The sequence below is a fragment of the Taudactylus pleione genome, unplaced genomic scaffold, assembly GCF_031769625.1.
Source record: "Taudactylus pleione unplaced genomic scaffold, aTauple2 ptg000329l, whole genome shotgun sequence".
In the NCBI taxonomy this organism is placed as follows: domain Eukaryota; kingdom Metazoa; phylum Chordata; class Amphibia; order Anura; family Myobatrachidae; genus Taudactylus; species Taudactylus pleione.
Window position 1 is genome coordinate 13,211,840 of NW_028284730.1, and position 24,315 is coordinate 13,236,154.

The following is a 24,315-nucleotide window of genomic DNA, read 5'->3' on the forward strand; positions in this document are numbered from 1 at the left end:
TGAGTACTCACTGTGTGCAATGAGGTTTTGCAATTTCTAAGTAGGGTCAGGGCTGCTGTAATCCTGCGTGAGGGGCCGATGGTGCTCGATGTTACCGATGTTTATGGAGGTTTGCAAGGTATTACGGATGTGAAATAGCGGTAGTGGGCCTCTCTATGCTGGCAGTGCGAATGCATTGCAATTGCAATCATTAGCATATTTTCGCAGCAAACCTACATGCGATTACGGAGCTGCGATCGCAATAGCGATGCTTAAAGAATCAGGCCCAGAATATTAGTTCTGGCCCACATGCAGCTGGAGACTAAACTGAGTTGCGCTTTGGTCAAAAAAACAAAGAAACATGGACACAATCCTCATATTCTTTCATTTCTCTGAGCCTGAGCTGTGGACAATTAAACTTGGCCAAGTGATTTACTGTATATGGTATGTACTCATGCACACACAGTTTCACACACACTGACTCAAGCTGTAGTTGTTTTTTTCCCTAATAAAACTGTGTGACAGACGTTGAAAAGGAATCAGGGGGGGCTGTACAGGAGAGAGAGAGTGGAGGGGGGGATGGAGAGGCAAGAGAATGATAAGACGAGAAAACCTCTGAAATAAAAGGAAATGTGAAAACTGTCAGATGTGAACCTAGAGAGATAATGATTGCAGGATGAGGATGAAAAGAATGATGAATACAAATAAAGGAGGAGGGGACGCACGCGGACAGCAGGCACATGAGGGTGTAACATTTGGACATAGCAGCAGAATATTTTTGCCATAGCAGCAAATTAGCGACCCTGCCTCAAACTTTAAGGATTCAGCTTCCCCAAATCCTATGTACCCTGAGACCCTTGTTCTCATCTTTCCAGCATGTAGAATAGGATTAGGAATATGGAGTGAGGCTGTACAAGTCACAGTCATTGGGCGTGGCCTGAAGCAGAGATGATCTGCATGGGAGATGAAGGAATGGTCTGCAGTTAGAGCTGTTATGGGTTGGTGTTAATGTCTTCATCAGGAGAGTGATGGTCTAATGCTCCAAAAATGGAACTTGAAGGAGTAGTTATGAAGTCATTTTTGCATTTGAGCTAGAAAGTTGAGTAATGCTCTGCAGATCACTGGCAGTAAACAGTTGAGGAGAGAAATGCTCTGCAGGTCCCTCTTAAATAAGCTACAGCTCACTAATAGTAATAATCAGTATAGCGTAATGGTCTGCAGAGCACCATTCACAATGAAGGTGAGTACACTGCACAATGTACTCCCCTCAATTGCCTCAGGGAAAAGTCAATTTGGCCGATGACTCAAGCGCATGTGGTAACTGCTGGTGCCCCAGCGACAGAGGGTGAGCAGACTGCTTTATCCCCTCCTTTCTTGTCCTTCTGTTTGAGATGGATCTTGGCATGTCGCTTCCTCTCATCACTGCGTGCAAACTTGCGTCCACAGAAGTCACAAGCGAAGGGCTTCTCCCCTGTATGTGTGCGGATGTGGGTAGTTAGGTGGTCGGAACGGCTGAAGCTCCGCATACAGATACGACATTGGAAGGGCTTATGTCCTGTGTGGATGCGAAGATGGCGGGTCAGTTCATCAGAGCGTGAAAAGCGCCTATCACAACCCTCAGCAGGACAAGCATGAGGCCTCTCATGAAGTGGAGTCTTGCTGGGGCGGTTGGGGTACTTTCTTGGGCGAATCGGTTTAAGGGTAAGTGGGGGCTGATGGCTCATGCCCCCAAAGTTTGGCAAGACTTGCTTCTCCTTGAAAGCTTTAATGGTTTCCAGTGGGGTGATGGGTGGTGGATTGACCCGCATGGCCTCCATGTTTTGGAAAGGCTTTTGATCTACTGTGGGTATCTCTGTGTTGTGGTGAAACAAGTTGTAGTCAGGTATCATTGGAAACACACTAGAGTCTAAGCTTTGTTTGGCAGATGGGTACTCCTGGGAGGAGTACGGGGGCATACCACCTCCTTGAAAGCCCACCTGATCATGGTACAGATCCCCACAACTAGAATAAGGTGGAAGGCTGTGGAACATAGACTCCACATCACTTTGTGCCTGCCCCATGATGCCCCCGCTACCTCCACCATTTCCTCCCCCACCTGCACTTGGCGCTTGGGATGTTGGTACACCAAGGATGCCTGCGCTCATCAGGCTGATGATGTTTTCTTGGCACCAGTTGGATGGGGAATCAAAAGAGAACTTGCCCAGGTATGTGACAGTCTTGTTGCCTGGCTGGAATGTACCAGTATAAGAGAGGTCCTGGCTGGTCTTGTCATTGCTCAGACCTAAATCCATTACGTTATCTGAAGGGAGACAGAAAGACAGAATAAGGCTTATAAATTATCAATGCAGAAACTGATCATGATTATCATAGAGCGTGGTGCACATATTATCAGAATATATCTATAGCTAGGTTGTAGGAACAGGACCCTCTGTAGCATTGTTGATTTGCTCTATCTATGTGTGACATGCTATTTTCTTCCCTATTATTTCGTTCTGAGTTACTCAAATACCACTTTAGGAAATAACATTATCATTGTCGCTTTATACAATGCTTAATATATAATGTGAGCTCTACAACAATGCCCCCAGCACCGAGGGAGTTACTAAGCTCTAATGTATCTCCATAGCACCAGATGTCAGAGAGAAACGGCAGTTACGGGTAATTCAGTGATAGCACAAAGAATCAGCCTTACTACTCAGATAATTGAATTGTTGCAGTATGGTTCACTAATCAAATATAATATAGCCAACTGTAGTGCATACATGCGCCGGAGACATACAAGGTTTAAATGGACATCGGTAGATACTTGGACAATGACAGAATGTGAAAAGTACCTATGCTTACCCCTGGCTGGAATCTTCTCCATTGAAACTTAGAGCCTGATTCAGAGGTGAACGTTATGCCGTTGTTTGGCGCAGTTGTCCGATGTCTTTTGTACTGTGCGTGGGTCTGCGTCGCATAGCACATGCACTTTGATATTGACCGACAGTGGCCGTAGTGAATATTTCTCAGTCAGTGTGCATAGGAGGTAACTGGTGTGTGTGTGGCTAGTCAAACGTGGGCGTGCCGCAAGCGTTTTGTGGGCGTGTTGCAGCCAGTTACTGCATCTTTTTACGCTTTCCCCGACGGCTTAGTTCTGAAAGCCATAGGATAGTTCAGTAGTTTGAACGATTGTGCGTCTTTGTACATAAGGGGCAGATCAGGCACATAGGATTACTATTACTATATTTACTAAAGTACGGGTTTTTGGAAGTGGAGTCGAGCATATCTATAATGGGTGCAGTGTGTGCGGGGCACACCCTGCGCCCATATGGTCTTATTCTTACCTGTCCGTAGTCTCCAGAGTGCTGCTCTGCAGCGCCGGGTCGGCAGAGCAGTAAAAATCACTGGGAAAATGGCGGCAGCCATTTTCCCGGTGACACGCGCATGCGTGGTACTGCTGTCCCCGGGAAATGAAGACCCACACTAAGCCAGAATCTACTGCACTGCAGCACCACCAGAGAGAGGAGGGGGCCCACACTGAGGGCCTGATTCAGACCCGCTCGCGAGCGCTGATGTTGGTCGATGTTGGCCAAGTGCGCATGCGCACGACGGAGGCGACTCCGTCGTGCGCATGTACGAGACCCGAGTAACGACGGCCAAGCTCTGATAGAGCCAAAAGCACTCCAGGGCTTGCGGCAGACGAGACCCTACCACAAGGGTCTCGTCGCAAGCCCGATGGCCGTGATGGTCTTGACCATCACGACCATCATTTTGGCTGCTCGCTATAGCTGTGGGTGGTCACCCACAGCTATGCGAGCGGCCAGGAGGCCGCTCTTAAAAAAGATAAAGACGGCCCTGATTCAGAGCGAGCGCTCTGTAAGAGCGTCTGGCTCTGAATCAGGGCCTGAGTCTGCACACAGGCACCCTCCTCTCTTAAACACCCCTGAGTGTAGTTGTTGCCCATAGCAACCACTCAGATTCTAGCTATTATCTTCTAGAAGATGCTAAATGAATGATAAGTAGAATCTGATTGGTTGCTATGGGCAACATCTCCACTTCTAAAAACCCGCACATTAGTAAATATACCCCCAGCTGCATTAGCTTGAGTTCTCTCTACCGCTGTGTAAAAAGACCCAGCCGCAACAGGATCAGTGCCCACCTCTAAATCAGACCCTTAATTACCAAGTGTACTCATCTCATCTGAGCCCATAAGGCAGATGTGACAGATGTTACACATGACACAAGAAATAATTTAATTTGCCCTTTACTACGACACATAGGGCCTGATTCAGAGCCGGACGCTATTTGCGCTCGCTCGTCAAGAAAATAGGGGTGGCTATTCAAATGAACCATTCGCTGTTTGCGGTCTGTTCACGCCTCTAGGTCTGAACGAGCGTACAAAACTTGCGGTAGTTTTTTGGGAAAATACGCCCCCCTGGCCGCTCGCATCCTACGTCATGTCCGCTATTTATTAGATTAATCGAGTACATCGAACAGGGTATGAGTTGCTCGCTATTCTTGTGGTTGGTTTTTGCTACCACAATTTTGCGAGCAGTTCTGGCTAAAAAAAAAACCAGTGACGTTGTCAATGACGCTGAAGTTTTAATTATGCACACCCATAAAATGCCCGTTTTGACCTTTAAGCACGCCTGCGATCGGATCTCCACTCCCCGTTTTCAAGCACCTTCCCCTGTTACCACCCAAATACGCCTCATTCTGTCACTCAAAATAGCAGGCATTCGCTATTTTGCGTACACACGATTTTCGGCCGCACTGAATGGTTCGCGCATGTCAGAGGTGCTCGCTATTTGCGAGCGCTCGCTCTGAATCAGGGCGGATTTAAAAAAAAATAAAAAAATCTGCCTCCAGGCCGCTCGCATAGCTGTGGGTGACCACCCACAGCTTTTGCAAATGGCCTGGCGATGGTCACGATTATCGCGACCATCGGGCTTGCGACAAGACCCTTGTGGTAGGGTCTCGGTTCCCGCAAGCCCGAGTGAACTTCCTGCTCTAATAGATACCGGGGGAAGCCCTGTGATAATAATTCCCGATGGTCGGAAATCTGCACAGGTACCTGGCGATCTGCACGCAGACTGGCAGCAGTCTGTCATTGACAGTCTTCTGCCGTTTGTGGGCAGGAAGGGGGCGCAGACAGAGGTGTGTCACTGCCATTTGGGGGGAGGGAAGAGGCTGACGGAGATTTCCTGGCCTGTTTCTTGTCTCTGTGGCGGCATGCTTGCGTGACCCCATGGGTCACTTAAGCCGGCTGATGTTCCTGCAGATTATCCGATCTGATGTGCCTTCGCTCGACCACCCCCCGTCACCACCCACAAACTGCACCTCCAGTTAATCACTCTGCGATGGGTCTGCGTAGCTACTGTGATCGCAGTGGCCGGTTTGAGCGCGTATGCGCAGTACGTTTGCGCAGTACGCAACAATCAGCCGACTGCATGCGTATTAGCAACTGCGTTCCTTGCTGAATCAGGCCCTTAATGCCTGAATTTGATTTTCTGGTAGAAGCAAGTACAGCCAAGCTAACTACAGAATTTGTCAGAACAAAGCTGCTACAGTTCCAAGAACATGTGCCAGTTGATTTAAATGCTGAGAATACTGCATTACACACTAAGGGGTATATTTATTAAGGTGAGAGTTTTTAGAAGTGGTTTCTGCCCATAGCAACTAATCAGATTATAGCTATTATCTTCTAGAAGGTGCCAGTGGCGTAAATTCATCCCAGACGCACGGAGGCAAGTTATCATTTAGTGCCCCCCTATCCCCCATATTTACAGCCCTATATGGGGTGAATATATTGTGGGTGATGGAGGAGGTGCCCCTTCAGTGCTGGCGCCCGGCGGCAGGCGCCTCCATTGTCTCCCATACTTCTGCCCCTGGAAGGTGCTAGATAAATGATAAGTAGAATCTGATTGGTTGCTATGGGCAACAACTCCACTTCTAAAAACTCTCACTTTAGTAAATATACCCCTAAGAGTGAGAAGTCCAGAAAATCAAATACTAATGTTATACAGTCAGGTGCATAAATATTGGGACATTGACAGAATTTTCATATTTCGGCCTCTATTCACCACCACAATGGCTTTGAAATGAAACAAACAAGATGTGCTTTAACTGCAGACTTTCAGATTTAATTTGAGGGTAACTACATCCAAATCAGGTGAACGGTGTAGGAATTACAACGGTTTCTATATGTGCCTCCCACTTTTTAAGGGGCCAAAAGTAATGGGACAAACTAAACAATCCTAAATCTAACTTTCACTTTTTAATACTTTGTTGCAAATCCTTTGCAGGCAATTACAGTCTGAAGTCTGGAACGCATAGACATCACCAGACGCTGGGTTTCATCCCTGGTGATGCTCTGCCAGGCCTCTACTGCAAATGTCTTCAGTTCCTGCTTGTTCTTGGGGCATTTTCCCTTCAGTTTTGTCTTCATCAAGTGAAATGCATGCTCAATCGGATTCAGGTCAGGGGATTGACTTGGCCATTGCATAACATTCCACTTTTTAGCCTTAAAAAACTCTTTGGTTGCTTTTGCAGTATGCTTCGGGTCATTGTCCATCTGCACTGTGAAGCGCCGTCCAATGAGTTCTGAAGCATTTGACTGAATATGAGCATATAATATTGCCCGAAACACTTCAGAATTCATTCTGTTGCTTTTGTCAGCAGTCACATCATCAATAAATACAAGGGAACCTGTTCCACTGGCTGCCATACATGCCCACGCCATGACACTACCACCACCATGCTTCACTGATGAGGTGGTATGTTTTGGATCATGAGCAGTTCCTTTCCTTCTCCATACTCTTCTCTTCCCATCACTCTGGTACAAGTTGATCTTTGTCTCATCTGTCTCATCTGTCCATAGGATGTTGTTCCAGAACTGTAATGGCTTTTTTAGATGTTGTTTGGCAAACTCTAATCTGGTCTTCCTGTTTTTGTGGCTCACCAATGGTTTACATCTTGTGGTGAACCCTCTATATTCACTCTTGTGAAGTCTTCTCTTGATTGTTGACTTTGACACATATACACCTACCTCCTGGAGAGTGTTCTTGATTTGGCCAACTGTTGTGAAGGGGTTTTCTTCACCAGGGAAATAATTCTTATGTCATCCACCACAGTTGTTTTCCATGGTCTTCCGGGTCTTTTGCTGAGCTCTCCGGTGCGTTCTTTCTATTTAATAATGTTCCAAACAGTTTATTTGGCCACACCTAATGTTTTTGCTATCTCTCTGATGGGTTTGTTTTGATTTTTCAGCCTAATGATGGCTTGCTTCACTGATAGTGACAGCTCTTTGGCTCTCATATTGAGAGTCGACAGCAACTAATTCCAAATGCAAATGTCACACCTAGAATCAACTCCAGACCTTTTACCTGCTTAATTGATAATGAAATAACGAGGGAATAGCCCACACCTATCCATGAAATAGCTTTTGAGTTGATAGTCCCATTACTTTTGGCCCCTTAAAAAGTGGGAGGCACATATAGAAACCGTTGTAATTCCTACACCGTTCACCTGATTTGGATGTAATTACCCTCAAATTAAATCTGTAAGTCTGCAGTTATAGCACATCTTGTTTGTTTCATTTCAAAGCCACTGTGGTGGTGAATAGAGGCCAAAATATGAAAATTCTGTCAATGTCCCAATATTTATGCACCTGACTGTATATGTCACAAAATAGGTCACAAAATATCTGAGTGTAAGCAGAATACAAATTCTATGCAAGGTAAGAATTGCAGCAGTAGAGATAAGTCAGCTTTGATTGTCACAGACAACTGAAAAAAGATTACTGGTATTTTGACTCAGGTGCTACCAGGCATTTCTGCTGCAATGCAGAGTGGCTCACTTTAATATCCACGTGTGCTAATATAACAGTTAAAGGAATTGGAAATTAAGTACTTACAACTACAAAAGTTGGGACAATCACTACACACTTGAAAATAGGGACAAAAACAAAAGTCTCAGAATTCCAAGATGTGTTTTACGTACCAGAGATGGAAGCAAATCTCATAGCCATCAGTGTCCTAGTTTTAAGAGGTCACAGAGTCCAGTTCGCAAATGGAAAGTGCATTGAAAGTGCTGTCAATTAAATGTCCTTAGCACACAACAGTGTTATGCAATGATGACATCTGACCTACGGAACTCTGACACAGAAGATTAGGTCACTTTGGTTGTGACAATACCCAGAAACCATTGAATGTGATGGCTACAGAAATGTCAGTGACTGATCCAGAAAAGACTATGGACCTCATTCAGAGCCGCTCGCTAGATGTGATCGCTCGCATCCAGCATATGCAAATTTTTCAAAGTGACGTCGTGGGAAGCGATCGCTCGCCAAAGCATAAGCACACCCACTTTAGCTGTGCGAGCGATCGCTCTGTGTATGCTGACACCCATTAGCCTATGTAGAGACGCCCACTAGCGCACGTCATCTCCAGGAAGTGTATTAAAACATTGGTACATCGAGCACCATCGGTAGCGATCGCAGCGCTTGTGGTTGCCTTACCCTACCGCAAGCACTGCAAGGACTTCAGTGTAAAAAACAAGCATGTGACGTGTACTATGACGCTGCCTGTTAATTATGCATGCCTTAAAAACGGCGTTGAAACGCTCAGGCACGCCTGCGTTCGCACCTCCACTCCGCCGCTATTAGTGTCCTGCCCCTGTTACCACCCACAAACGGCCTCTCCTGTCACTCATTTTACTAGGCTGTCTTTGCTGGGTGAGCGATCGCACAGAGTAGTTTGCGCACGCGCAGAACGAAGCGTGCGCATGCGCGATTGCAAACCATCGGGCTGCTTGCGAGTGCACAGCGCTTGCGAGAGACTCTGAATGAGGTCCTATGTGTGAAAGCTGTATAACAGGCAAACAAATTAGTTGTCCATTTCAAGAGTCAGCAAACAGAGCTGAAGCTCCCCTGCAATTGCAGACTATAACAGATTGGTGGAAAATCAGACCGGTCACAGACTAAGGGCCTGATTCAGCACGGATCACACGACTGCATTTGCATGCACCCTCTAGCTGCGAAAAAATGCTAATGAATGCCATCGCATGGCAACCACAGCTCCATACCAAGACGCCCATCACTGTATAAAGCCGCCCACCCCATGACATGCATCCGCAAATCAGCAAAAACATCGGTAACATCAGAACCATTCGCACAGATGTGGTTGACCTGACCCTACCTCACAAACTGCTAAACTTCCTGTCGCCATCTAGACCTCTGGCAGCGTATACAATCGCAGGGGCTCAATTATGCATGCCCTTGTAACGGCGTTCAAGTGCACAGGCACGAATGCTTTCAGCCAACCACCCCCCCTCGCCACCCCTAAACGGTCACTTCATGTCAATCACTATGCTATTGGGCTGCGTGCTCACTGCAATCGCTTCCCAATCAGAGCGGCCGGTTCACGCACTGCGTGCGCATGCGCAGAGCAGAAACATCGACCGGCTGCGTGCGAACACAGCCATGCAATCCAACCTGAATAAGGCCCTAAATACCTTGAAATCTGATAATGGTGGAGAATAGCTAAACAGACGTGGAATTCTTCCTAAAGAAACATGAAATTGAGGATAAATTGACCATGGCATACACACCAGAGCAGAATGGTGTAAGGGACTGTGCAAATCGCACATTAGTGGAGAGAGCCAGATGCTGCTGAAAGATACAGGCCTGAACAAGCCATTTTGGGTGGAAGCAGTGTCAACAGCAGTTTTTCTGAAGAATCGTGCTCCCATAGTGGCCTTAAAAAGACAAAACGCCAATTGAAACGTGGTCAGAAAAAAAGCCAAGTGTTAAGCATCTCAGAACTTTTGCAAGCACCACCTCATACTCATACCAAAAGAAAGAAGACGCAAGTTGGACTTAAGCTCCATAAAGTGTATTATGCAACGTCGATTATTGGAAAGCCACCAAGGAGATACTATGAGGAATTTGTAAATATTCTACGTATCAGAGATGGAAACAAATCTCATAGCCATCAGTATCCTAAAGCAAAGTGGTCACAGATGGTCCAATGGCTTGCGTACATCTCAGATGTTTCTGGGTCTGTGTAGGCGCAAGACCCATTCTGCACATGTCCATAATGGGTCCTGCATGCTCACTCGCAGACCCCCCTTAGCTGCAGCATGATTGACATGCTGCGGTGTTTGGGGGCAGCGTCCGATGGTTGCAATTGTGGTAACTGCTGGTGCCCCAGCGACAGAGGGTGAGCAGACTGCTTTATCCCCTCCTTTCTTCTCCTTCTGTTTGAGATGGATCTTGGCATGTCGCTTCCTCTCATCACTGCGTGCAAACTTGCGTCCACAGAAGTCACAAGCGAAGGGCTTCTCCCCTGTATGTGTGCGGATGTGGGTAGTTAGGTGGTCGGAACGGCTGAAGCTTCGCATACAGATACGACATTGGAAGGGCTTAGGGCCCTCATTCAGAGCCGCTCGTTAGCGGCTGTACGCTCGTTCCGAGCGATGTTTGCACATCTGCGCATGCGTACGCGTTTTAGTACGCATGCGCGAACCAGTCAGTGCGGCCGAAAATCCTTTGTACGCTATATAGCGAGTGCCTGCTATTTTGAGTGACAGAATGAGGCGTATGTGGGTGGTAACAGGGGAAGGTGCTTGAAAATGGGGAGTGGAGATCCGAACGCAGGCGTGCTTAAAGGTCAAAGCGGGCGTTTTATGGGTGTGTATATTTAAAACAGCAGCGTCATTGACCACGTCACTGGGTTATTTTATAGCCAGAACTGCACGCAAATTTGTGGTAGCAAACACCAACCACAAGAATAGCGAGCAGTTCATACGCTGGTCGATGTACTCGATTAATCTAATAAATAGCGGACATGACGTAGGATGCGAGCGGCCAGGGGGCGTTTTTAACAAATAAACGAGCGTATGTTTTGCACGCTCGTTCAGACTTAGAGGTGTGGACAGACAGCAATGTGCGTACGGATCATTTGAATAGCCACCCCTTGTTTTTAAACGAACGACCGCAAATAGCGAACGGCTCTGAATGAGGGCCTATGTCCTGTGTGGATGCGAAGATGGTGGGTCAGCTCATCAGAGCATGACAAGTGACTATCACAACTCTCAGCATAAGAAGCATGAGGCCTCTCATGAAGTGGAGTCTTCCTCGGGCGGTTGGGGTACTTCCTTGGGCAAATCGGTTTTAGGGTAAGTGGGGGTTAATGACTCATGCCCCAAAGTTTGGCAAGAATTGCTTCTCCTTGTACTGTATTGTACGGCTCCCTTGCAGCTGTGCAATACATCCATCTCTGATTCAGGCCCTTTGAGTATGTATGAAGTATGGAAGGCATCAACAACATCAAGAGTGACAGCAGTCGTGAGTCCGTGATGAAACAGACTGTTGATGTAGTTCACGCAGTGAGAGGACTCTGACTGATATTCTTTCAAAGGAATGAGGACTAGAATTGTTTGAAATATAGATGTATTCCTGTTTTTCTAACCCTCAAGTTTTTGCAGGATGCTGCTTTAGTGCTAAAGGTAAAATTGTTTTTTGCAGCGAGGGCTGTCTGTCTCTATTGTCTCTCTGTCTGTGTGTGTGCGTGTGCATGTTTGTGTGTTGGAATATGGCGAGCACTTCTGTGTTGTCTCCATCAGAAGTAATTACCTTTTACCAAGATGGCCACCTTCTGTACTTCTGTGCATGTGTGGCGCTTTCTTGCCACTGTGTATGAGCACCACAGTGGGACAAAGATGTGTCCCACTTAGCTCTGTGGGACCCTGCTATATACTGGGAGATACCCGCCCCCACAGCATACCGCTGATGCTTATTCAAGCACCGCTACCCGTATACAGTCACCAGCTGGTCACTTGTATGCTCCACATAAGCTCTGCTCCATGCCAAGAGTAAGTGAAAGTATAACTGAGTACAGCTGTATAAATCACATTACTGCTAAATAAACTACCCCATTTGTAAAGCACTGGGCTGTTTTGTGACTCAGAGGGACCTGCTGGAGTATTCTATTACTTTGCCATACCATCGCCAATACTACACCATCATCGCATCACTGGATTTGATGTCGGGAGCCCGGCATCCATTTGATTCCGAACACAGCAAATCTCATTGATTTTGAACGGTGAATGCCTACTCTCTGCTCAGGGGCGTCTTAACTAAGGAGGGCCCATGTGCTGTCTCCGTCCAGGGGGCCTCTTGTCTCTACCCAGCAGCGCAGTAGACTCTGAGCACTAGTTGACTCTAGCGCTGTGCCAGAGTCTGTTGCGCATGTGCAGGTCTCCGGGGAAATGGTACGGCAGTAATTTTCCTCTGCGATTTTCCTACTGCGCATGTGCAAAACATGTGGCTCTGCGCAATTTTCCCAGTGATTTGTTCAGCACTGCTGCCTCCGACGCAGGATTCCGGAGAGGTACAGTAAATATTGAAGAAATGGGTGCAGGGTCCATTATAGATACGTCAGTGTCTCTGCCCAGGAGACACATCTGTAGATTACAAGTGTTCCTAGATTTGTGGGGAGGTGAAGAAACCGAAGAGGTGCATTGTACCATAGTGTAACTGTCACACTAAAGTTTAACCTCTTACATCAAGTGTGAGAATGTCAGTTCACTCTTTTGGAAAACAAATAACACTCCAAAAATGTGCCCCATACCCTCCTTGATACTATTCCAATAATATCACTTCACAAAATTAAACCTCATGTTGCACTCGGCAAAACCAGGAGAACTGCTGCACCTACTCTCTATAGTGAGGAACGCCCATGCTCCACACAACTCCACACATTGGCTGCTAAACATAAGGCCCCATACCTTCTTCCCCACATCTTGCTCCACATGTTCCTCCACGTTTAGCTCAACACCTTTCTCCACACATCTAGCTCAAAAGCTTCCTCCACACATCTAGCTCCACATCTCCCTACAGATCTAGCTTCACATGTTCCTTCACATCCAGCTCCACATCTTCCTCCCCACATCCATCTCCACATCTTCCTCCCTACATCTAGCTCAAAAGCTTCCTCCACACATCTTCCTCCCCACATCCATCTGCACATCTTCCTCGTCACATCTAATTCCACATCTTCCTCCTCACATCTAATTCCACATCTTCCTCCACATTTTCTTCCCCACATCTAACTCCACATATTAATCCCACATATTCCTCCTTACATCCAGCTCCATATTTCCCTCCCCACATCTAACTCCACATCTTAATTCCCACATATTCCTCCTTACATCTAGCTCCACATCTTCCTCCCCACATCTAACTCCACATCTTAATCCCCACATATTCCTCCTTACGTCTAGCTCCACAAGTTCCTTCACATCCAGCTCCACATCTTCCTCCCCACATATAGCTCCCCATCTTACTCCACATTTAGCTCAACATCTTCCGCCACATTGTGCTCTGTATACACCACCATATCTAGCTCCACATATTCCATCCCTCATCTAATTTCACATCTTCCTCCCCATATCTAGCTCCACATCTTCCTCCTTACATCCAGCTCCACATCTTCCTCCTCACATTCAGCTCCACATCATCCAGCTCCACAAGTTCCTCCACATCTTCCTCCTCACATCTAGCTCCACATCTTCCTCCTTACATCTAGCTCCACATCTTCCTCCTCACATTCAGCTCCACATCATCCAGCTCCACATCTTCCTCCTCACATCTAGCTCCACATCTTCCTCCCCACATCCAGCTCCACATCTTCCTCCCCACATCCAACTCCACATCTTCATCCCCACATCCAGCTCCACATCTTCATCCCCACATCCAGCTCCACATCTTCATCCCCACATCCAGCTCCACATCTTCATCCCCACATCTTCATCCCCACATCTAGCTCCACATCTTCCTCTTCACATCTAGCTTCACATATTCCTCTTCATCTCTAGCTCCACAAGTTCCTCCACATCTAGCTGTGGTGAAAATCTAGGCATATCTGAGCAAATGACGCCTATATTAACACCAAGGAGGATTATATATGCTTTCCCTTGACCATTTGTGCCTCTTAAATGGGAAGCAGTAGGGAAGCCGACGGACGGAATCCCAAAGGTAGGCTTCCCGTCTGTCTAATCCCGGCAAGGGGTTAAATGACAGACGGCGAAATCCCGACACGTCATTTTACCTACGCCGAGAGCCCGACACCCGACTCACCGATCAAAGGTAAGCCGGGTGCGGACAGCCGCGCTGGGGGGAGGGTTAGGTTTAGGATTCCCGGGGGGGGGGACTTAGGGTTAAGCACCCCCTGGGAGTTTAGGGTTAGGCTAGGGGAATGGAGGGTTAGGGTTAGGCACCCCCGTGGGGAGGCTAGGGTTAGGCACCCCCCCGGGGGAATTAGGTTTAGGCGGCGGGGAAGGGGGGGCTAGGTTTAGGCACTTATCTTCTCTGCTAGAAGAGGCAAGTCAATGTCATGTGGTGGCTTTCCTGACTGGAAGCCCAAAATGTACAGCTCCTTACAGGTAGACGGACAGACAGGTTATAGATCAACAGACAGAAAGATTATAGATAGACAGACAGAGATATATATAAACAGATTATAGATAGATAGACAGACAGACGGATATACAGACAAAGGGGGTCATTCATAGTCGGTTGCAAGCGCTAAGCGCTCGCAACCGACTCGATGTTGCCCCACTGGGCATGCGCCCGATGAAGCCGGCTCCGTCGTGTGCATGCGCGAGACCCAGCTTGCGACGGACACTCCGTTGCTAGGGGTCTCGCAGCAGACGGGGCGAGCTGTCGATGGTGAGTGACAGCTCGCCTCGTTTGGGAGGCGGGCAGGGGGCGTGCCTGCCCAAACGGAGGTGTTTCCGCCGGAACACTTGCCATTTGGGGGCGGCCCCACTGACATCATTGCTGATGTCAGTGGGGAGCTTCCTGCTCGATCAGAGCAGGAAGCTCCCTGGGGCTTACGAGTGCCCAGACCCAACCTTAGCGTCTGGTCGTAAGCCCCGATGGTCGCGGTGGTCTTGACCATCGCGACCATCACCCATGTCGGTTGCTAGAGCTGTGGGTGTTAACGCCAGACTCGCGAGCGGGTCTGAATCAGGCCCTCAGTGCGACCGCTTGCAACTAATGACCGCCTCTGAATGAGGTCCAGAGATAGATAGATAGATAGATAGATAGATAGATAGAGCAGCACAGACAGTGTAATGGTTAGCATTACTGCCTCACAGCACTGAGGTTGTGGGTTTGATTCCCTAACTGTGTGGGGTTTGTATATTCTCCCTGTGCTTGCGTGGGTTTCCTCCTGGTACTCCGGTTTCCTCCCACACTCCAAAAATAATGTGGTAGGTTAATCAGCTCCAAACGAAAAAATAACCCCTAGTGTGTATGTGTGTGTGCTTGTGATATGGAATATAGGGCCTGATTCAGACCTGTTCGCTATTTGCATACGCTCGCTGGATGCGTATGCAAATTTGTCAAAGTGACGCCACAGGAAGTGAACGCTCGCCAAGGCATAAGCACGCACCACCATGTATTAGCGAGCGGCCAATTTGTGTATGCATACGCCCAATCGCATAGGCAGAGCCACCCACCAGCAACACGTCATCTCCAGGAAGTGTATTAAAACATTGGTACTTCGAGCACCATCGGATGTGAACGCAGTGTTTGAGGTAGCTTCACCCTACCGCAAGCATTGCGAGGAAATCAGTGTAAAAAAAAGGCAAGTGACGTGTGCTATGACACTGCCTCTTAATTATGCATGCCTCTAAAATGGCGTTGAAACACTCAGGCACGCCTGCGTTCGCATCTCTAACCCCTCGTTATTAGTGTCCTGCCCCTGTTACCACCCACAAATGGCCTCTCCTGTCACTCATTACCATGGGCTGCCTTTGCTGGGCGAGCGAGAGGGATGCGATCGCAGTGTGTAGTTCGCGCATGCGCAGAACGAAGCATGCGCGCACGCAAAACATCGGGCCGCTTGCGAATGCACAGCGTGAGCGAGCAGCTCTGAATCAGGCCCATAGATTGTAAGATCCACTGGGGCAGAGACTGATGTGAATGGCCAAATATTCTATGTAAAGCGCTGCGGAATATGTGTGCGCTATATAAATAACTGGTAATAAATAAATAAATAATAGATTGCTAAATAGATAGATAGAATTTTTAGGGGTGAATCAATTAGAAGCGATGTACAGACGATATCAGCAATGTACCAATGTGACGGTGGATGAACGCCGGCAATGGAAACCTACTTAAGGAACGCCTCCGTTTGTGAAACCACCCCCCCGCCACGCCTACAAAACGGGCCGAGCTGTGGATCAACATCGACAGCCGGCCCTTTTGTAGTGAGCTCCGGAGCGAGAGAATTTCTCTCTCACTCTGGGGCTTGCGCATGCGCAGTGCGGCCGCTGCGCGTGCGCAGGGCCTAAACATCAACCTGGTTGCGAGCGCTCAGCGCTTACGACTGGGTCTGAATGAGGGCCAGAGTGTGGCTACATCCCAGACAGTCATATGACAGAATGGACAACCAGATTGTATGATTTCCAACATTTTGTTATGTGAGGTCCTTAGCTGACTCGAAAGCGCTAGTAGTGGAGTATACATTCAATTTTTATTGATGTGTTCTATGTGGGTTTGCCCAGTGGTACAAGGCAAATTGTTCCGAAAGATTGCACTGAATTGTATTTGGCCACAGGTGAAGTGAATAACATTGATTATCTCATTACACTGGATAAGGGGGGATTGGTATGAAGCCCGACAAGGGTCAAAATGTCGAACGGAGTTTTAGGTAAGTATCCCTCATATATTTCCCACCCCTAACCCTAACCCTCCCTTAGGGGTGCCTAACCCTAACCTCCCCCCCCAGTGCCTAACCCTAATTCCCCCTCTAAGTGCCTAAACCTAACCCCCCCTTTCCCGCACCCTAAAGCTAAGACTCCCGGGGGGGTGCCTAACCCTAACCTCCCCCCAGGGGTGCCTAACCCTAACCACCCCTTCCCCTATCTTAAACCTAACCCTCCCGGGGGGTTGGCTAACTCTAAGTACCCCCCGGGAGCCCCTATCCTAACTCTCCCCCCGTGCGGCTGTCCGCACCCGGTTTACCTTCGATCGGGAAGCCAGGCATCAGGCTCCCGGCGTAGGTAAAATGACTGGCGTCGGGATTTCGATGCCTGTCATTTAACCCTTGTTGGGATTAGACAGTCGGGAAGCCGGTGGTCGGGATTCCGTCCGTTGGCTTCCCGACTGCCTTCCGTCTAGGGTTGTGATATATTAGGCAGCAAGTGAACACTCAAGTCTTGAAGTTGAAGAGATGGAAGCAGGAAAAATGGGCAAGCATAAGGATCTGAGCGACTCTGACAAGGAACAAATTGTGATGGCTGGACGACTGGTCACATCATCTCCAAAATGGCAGGTCTTGTGGGGTGTTCCCGGTATGCAGTGTTAAGTACCTACCAAAAGTGGCCCAAGGAAGAACAAACGGTGAACTGAGAACAGAGTCATGGGTGCCATAGGCAGGGTTGGACAGGCCCACGGAGGTACAGGGGAAATTCCAGGTGGGCCCCACTGCCTGAGTGCCCCACCCCCTCCTCTAGGGATCAGGTTCCAGACTATGTACTGAATTGTACATTGTTACTATTAGAGGATCAGTTACCTGATGGAGCCGGACCACTGATAAACATTGGTTATTGGTTTGTTTCTGTAGAAAACACACCAAGACTTGCCTAATGATTAGTCAAGCAACTGTGGTGGCTGGTCACTCCCCTTCTGGTGGTTGACCACACCCCTTAAACATCGGCCCCTATCACTGCATTCCCCTGGTGGGGCCTTTTATGCCCAAGTCCGACACTAGCCATAGGTGTATTTATAATGGGTTTATGGTGTGCGGTGCCAAGGCTCCTTGATATACTTGGGGAACGAAGGCTAGCCAGTCTGGTCTTATTCCATAGAAGGGCCACTGTAGCACAAGTAGTAGTTAATGGCCGTCTCTTCCACTGGGCTTGCTGGGCAGTTGCCCAAGGGCCTGAAGCTTGTAGGGGCACACCAACCCGCCCCCCTGCAGCCACGGGCAGTTGTTAAATTTGTAACATTTTTATAAGCCGGCCGCCGGTGCACTGTATTCCGATCTAACCTCCCCCCTCCCCCCACTTCCCAGTGACGAGTACTCACCTCAGTCCCAGTTTCACTTCATCCGCCGGCTTCAGACCTGTCAGACAGAGTCTCTCTAAGTGTGAGAGATGACTGCTGACTGGTTGATGCGTGAGCAGCAGAAGCTCTGCCCAGGCCTGGCAGTTTGGGCGTTGCCTTGCCTTGAGAGCTGCTGCTGGCTGGTGCGGTGTGTGTACTGCTCAGCCGCTGCCGCGTAGACTGAGGGTCTCATTCAGTCCTGCGCTCGCGAGCGGGTCGATGGTACCCAAATGCGCATGTGCACGATGGAGGCTGCTCCTTCGTGCGCATGCGCGAGACCCGGCAAGCGACGGGGAAGCCGTCGCTCGGGGTCTCGCACCAAATGGGGCGTGCTGTCGATGGTGAGTGACAGCACGCCCCCTTTGGTGGGTGTGCCGGGGGCGTGGCTGCCCAGACGGAGGCGTTCCCATGGGAACGCCTACCATCTGGGTCCGGCCCCACTGACATCACTAGTGATGTCAGTGGGAGTGATTTTGGCGCTGATAAAGCCAAAATCACTCCAGGACTTGCGGTCACCGAGACCCTACCACAGGGTCTCGTCGCAAGCCCGATGGTCGCGATGGTCTTGACCATCGCGACCATCATCATGGACGCTCGCATAAGCTGTGGGTGGTAACCCACAGCTATGCGAGCGTCCAAGAGGCCGCTCCATTATTAGGTAGGAGGGCCCTGATTCAGAGCGAGTGCTCTGGTCAGAGCGTCCGGCTCTGAATCAGGCCCTGAGTTCCGGACCTGGAGGACCCGTCCGCCTGGTCTCAGCCTCCTCAGGAGACTCCTCTACCAGCCTGAGCCACTGCCTCTGTCCCGGCGACTCCCGCCCGGCCACAAGCGCACCCACCTGCACTGAAAAGGTAAGGGCTATGCTGCGGCTGAGCTGTGCAGCATAAATCAAATGACTGCGCAATCCTATAATTATAACCCGACAAATCTCACTATGACTGGGCTTATTTCTGCAATAATACCATAACATACTATGATATGGTATAAGCCTATTGGTAAGCCTGATGGGCATGTAAGGGGCATGATGAGACGATATCAGATGAGCATGTGTGGGAGGTTTGAATGGGCATGCAGGAGGGTTTAAATTCATTGACCATCTAAATTTTTTTCCCGATGAATGGGTGGGTAGGGGCTCCAGTGTATTGCTTTGCCCAGGGCTCACACTGCTGTTAAGACAGCCCTGCTGTGATAGCAAGGTGTCAGAACACACTGCGCATCAGGGGCTTATTCTGCGTTGGATGGACCTCTGTGCACAGCCGCAAACGACAAGTTTTTGCATACAGCACATGCGCAGATGTGAAGTTCCACATTTTTGCGTATGTCAGTCCTGGATGGAACTTAGGCCCTCATTCAGAGCCGTACGCTCTGAGCAGAGCGCACGCTCTGAATGAGGGCCGTCCTCCATAATTATGGAGCGTCCTCCTGGACGCTCGTATAGCTGTGGGTCACAGCGACCATCGCCACTGCGAGCCGGAGCCTGCGGTTGAGTTTTTCAACCGCAAGGCCCGGAGTGATTTTGGCTCTATCAGAGCCAAAATCACTCCCACTGACATCACTAGTGATGTCAGTGGGCCGGCTTCTGACGGTAGGCGTTCCCTTGGGAACGCCCCCGTCAGGGAGGCACGCCCCCGGTATGCCCACCAAAGGGGGCGTGCTGTCAATCAACATCGACAGCACGCCCCCTTTGATCAGACACAACGAGCGAAGGAAAGTCCTTCGCTCGTCGCGTCTGGCGCATGCGCATGACGGAGCTCCCGCCGTCGTGCGCATGCGCAGTGCACAACATCGACCCACTTGCGAGCGGACAGCCGCTTGCGAGTGGGTCTGAATCAGGCCCTTAGTTGGATCTGTCTTTCTGGGAAATGGGGTGTTTTGGGGCAGGATCTGAGCGGTAACAATAGGTTGGCACGTAACTGACCTGACTTGTGGATGTGTCATTGGCTTGTCGTGGGTATTATAAGCTCCATGCATACTGAGGAAAGTAGCCTGTTTCTGACAGATGTCTTGCACCTAGCTTGGAGCTGGAGCACATGCTGATACTAATGATGACCAGCAGGCAACAGATACATGGAGCCCCGCATTAGCCCTATGGAATCTCACATTAGCATAATGTAGTAAAGGCCCCCATACATCTGCTATGGATTGCCGCGATCCTGCGTTACTGCGATGCCGGGTCGGAGGATCGGTGAAATCCAACATGTTGGATTTCACAGATTTGCCGATCACGATCAAAATATGATCATGATTTTCAAATGTGTGAAATTTAACATGTATAATTTCACTGACCCTCCGCCGGATCGCGGAACATCGATGGCCACCGGTTGGCACTGTTTCCGATTCGATCGCAGAATCGCGAAACCTGTCATTATATATATGGGGTCCTTATGTCTGGCTTCTGCAGCTGCCGGCAACTACAGACAATCTGCAGGTGAATCAGCCCCATTGTGGGCAGCTACATGTATTAGCTACATGTATCATCAGCCAGCTGCAGCATGAAAAGTTAGCTAGGGGAAAAAGTCTTCCCATTGCTGGACCGCGATGCAGCTTTAATAGCACCATAGAATGTCTGCTATAATTATGACTGTAACAATACGTTTAATGATTTGACATAGGGTCTGTCTCTAGACACGTTGACTATGAGACCTGTATTACAATAAATACAGCTCCACTACTCCTGACCTAATTATCCTAATGCTTTTCTTAACAGTAATTTATTAGTATTTATTATTTATATCTAAGGATTTATTTTAAGGTAATATTAAATAAAAAAAACTTTAATAATTTAGGACATGTTCCTGCTACGGACCAATAAAGTGCATTTACCTTTTTTTAAAATCAAATAAGACTACACTATGTGAATATGAATTTACACCATATTTGACTTAAACATTCACTGAGTAAAGTGGAGCTATGTTTATAATGACCCCCTTTGCTTAGCAAAATGCTGCCTGCAGGTCATATGGGGTTTAAGGGGTTAAGCATGGAAAACCCCCTCCTCACAGTTCACCCACTCACCCTCCATCCTGTGAGCTGTCACAAGCTGCCCCCACGTGTCACCTTCCAACTCAGTCGCCTGCTTCCCCCACACACCGGGCTGGGAGCTTCCCCACCTCCGCAACCATATTTAAAGACTTTCTGCCCCCACAATGTGACGTTTCAAAAGTCTGAGGAGGGAACTGAGCAGCTGTCATAGCGGTGAGGCACCCTGGAGGTGGGTTACCGTCAGCTGATGGGACACTTGTAGATATCACTAAACACATGTCTGTGGCTCCTCTCATGTTATAGTGCTACTTTGTGCTATAGTACTGACACAGCGCTCTGATAATCAGGCACCTTCAAGGTGGGTTACCTCCAGCTGATGGGACAGATAGGTGTATAGTGGAAATAGGTTCCCCTTCTGGTGCCGGACTGACAAACCCAGGTGCTATCATCCCAGGGCGTTCGGACCGCCAGGGACCCTGGAGATGGATAACCATCAGATTATTATAGATAACCATCAGATTATTATAGATAACCATCAGATTATTGATCAGTGCACGTTATGAATCGTTAGGAAATTGCTATAGACATCCTTATAGACAAATTAACACCAATAAGGAGAGGATATAACATCGCAAGCCATGGGACATGCAGAACAGCCATGTTTCAGCTAGCATTCCCACACATACATCATAAGAGGCGAGAAAACTTCCTAACGATACAATGTAGCACACATCGCTAGGCTATGCCCAGCCATTGTACATGTATCTGAGATATTACTAATCGCTATTTCTATGTGTCTGTCTATCTCTCTAGATATGTATTAATTACTAATATACAAAGTATACATGTATCTACAATATTATTGCAACTCAGTGGAATTAATATATATAATACACATCTATACATTTATCTATAATACTAATACATGGCCGTAGTACATGCATATATATATATAATACTACCGGTAATACACAGCCATAGTATATGTGTCTATAATGTTAATATGCAGCCATAGTACATGTATCTATAATATTAATACACAGCCAGCCATAGTACATGTATATATAATATTAAGACACAGCCATAGTACATGTATCTATAATATTAATACACAGTCATAATACATGTATCTATAATACACATCCGTAGTACGTGTAAATATGACATCATTGTTATACAGTTGTAGTGCATGTGTCCGTTTCAATATTATTACACAGCTATGTAATACATATATATATAATAGTATTACACAGTGTTATACATGTATATACTGTATAAAGCATATATCGTACTTGCGATTGTATCTGTAATACTATACGCAGAGTCAAATTAATGTTACCATAAGCATTAGGCATCCAGTGGCTCTCAAGCTCTCTAGCATGACTTTTAGTTGCTGGGGAGCCATAGTTTGTCTCCCCTTCCCCCTCCATCTTCGTTGCTCTCCCACCCATCCTCTGCCCGGCTCGTACTCTTACTCACCTGCAGACATGGTGGAGTAGTGCTGCTCGTTGCCCCCTCCGGGGTAGATAGCCAGAGCACCCGGCAGATCTTGCCCCTCATCAGCGTAGAGTGTGTCGGGTAGAAGCGATGTCATATTCACCTGTAGCTTTTCCAGCAGCTTCCCAGTCATAGCACCAGGTGACAGGGTGTCCAGCAGAGTTACCCCACCTTGCAGCGAAGGGTGTCAGATCCTGGATTAGAAATCCTCAAATCTGCCTCTGGTACGGGCTCTGCCTCGCTGGTAAATCTACCCCCAGATGGGCAGATGGGAATCAGAGGGGGCACTAACTGTGATCCATGGCGTATGTGCGCTTCACATTTGCCCCAGATAAATGATGAATGAGAAGGGATGTGGCGGGTGAGAGCCAGCAAAGTGCTCGTGGAATGAATGAAATGTTAATATAAAGCGCTACCCCATAAGATGGAGGAATGTGCAGTCTGAGCGGAAAGGGTTAAATAAAGAATAATGGATATCTTGCATCTACTTGCAGCCTGGGGAAGGTGAACAAGCTGCATGGGATGTGCAACAGGTGTCTGGGGCAGATAGCTGCCAGCTGTACCCAGGGAAGGGGGCAGGGGGTATTATTGGGGGCGGCTGGGTGTGGCTATTAGATATGCCCCCTGGCTGGTAATTGAAGTGTCAGCAAGAGTGCATTAGATCTCTCCCCCGGGTGGAAGTATGTATTATCCCTCGCGTCCTCTCTGGATCCCGATGCACTGTCCAGGACTCCGGCTGCTTTTATCCCCGCCCGGGGAAGCTCCAGTGACGTAACTGTCCATATATGGACACACAGTGCCGTGACGTCACAATGGAACCTCCTCACAATGGAACGTTAGATAGAAAGCAGGAAGCAGCGGCGGCGGCGGCAGACTGAGACCACCCGCCTGGTACATACATTCTCTGAGGGGGGCAGACAAATATATGAACAAGCTCATGTCATGTGTATAATACCTGTCTGTTTCGGCGAAATATAAAACGTGTTACACACGTGAGACATCCCCCCTTCCTCCATAATATAAACAAAGGCACAGTAGGCTGGCACTTACTCTGGCCAACTAGACAGACAGGCAGGTGCAGCGGAGATTAAACTACCAGGAATGTATATTATACATATAACGTACAGTACAGAGATTGCATAGACAGGTACTGTACAGAAATGTAGTAGGTAGGTAGCCATATTACACAGATACTGTACAGATATGTGATAGTAAGGTAGGTAGTCATATTACACATATACTGTGCAGACATGTGATAGAAAGGTAGGTAGCCATATTACACAGATACTGTACAGGTATTTGATAGAAAGGTAGGTAGCCATATTACACAGATACTGTACAGATATGTGATAGAAAGGTAGGTAGTCATATTACACATATACTGTACAGATATGTGATAGAAAGGTAGGTAGTCATATTATACATATACTGTACAGATATGTGATAGAAAGGTAGGTAGTCATATTACACATATACTGTACAGATATGTGATAGAAAGGTAGGTAGCCATATTACACAGATACTGTACAGATATATTTGAATAAGTAGCTGTGGTTGTGCAAGGTTTAAAAAGCCTTAGGTAACAAATTTGACATTTGGAATCCACAGAGGGGGGTCACTTACATATGACCCGCATGCAATTGGCTTTGCCCAACAAGGTTTTGGGCATGAAATTGGTTGGTAAAGTAGGCACAATCACCAATTTATATATTTGAATAAGTAGCTGTAGTTGTGCAAGGGTTAAATAGCCTTGGGCA

At 48.0% G+C, this 24,315-nt stretch overlaps 1 protein-coding gene across 1 annotated transcript; it reads right to left on the reverse strand.

Annotated features, from left to right (window-relative positions):
- Positions 1-863: 863 nt before the first annotated feature.
- On the reverse strand, positions 864-23,251 carry EGR3 (early growth response 3). The gene is made up of 2 exons (XM_088443268.1): positions 22,541-23,251; positions 864-2,278 (listed from the first exon to the last, which is right to left on the reverse strand). The coding sequence occupies exons 1-2, from the start codon at positions 22,689-22,691 to the stop codon at positions 1,284-1,286; spliced, it is 1,146 nt and encodes a 381-aa protein (XP_088299394.1). The 5' UTR covers positions 22,692-23,251; the 3' UTR covers positions 864-1,283.
- Between the last annotated feature and the right edge of the window lie 1,064 nt (positions 23,252-24,315).

Excerpts from the sequence above, each read along its gene's own strand:
- EGR3 (XM_088443268.1), bottom strand. The coding sequence starts at position 22,691 with ATGACTGGGAAGCTGCTGGAAAAGCTACAGGTGAATATGACATCGCTT. Across the intron at positions 2,279-22,540 it reads CTACTCCACCATGTCTGCAG|ATAACGTAATGGATTTAGGT; the intron begins GTGAGTAAGAGT and ends GTCTCCCTTCAG.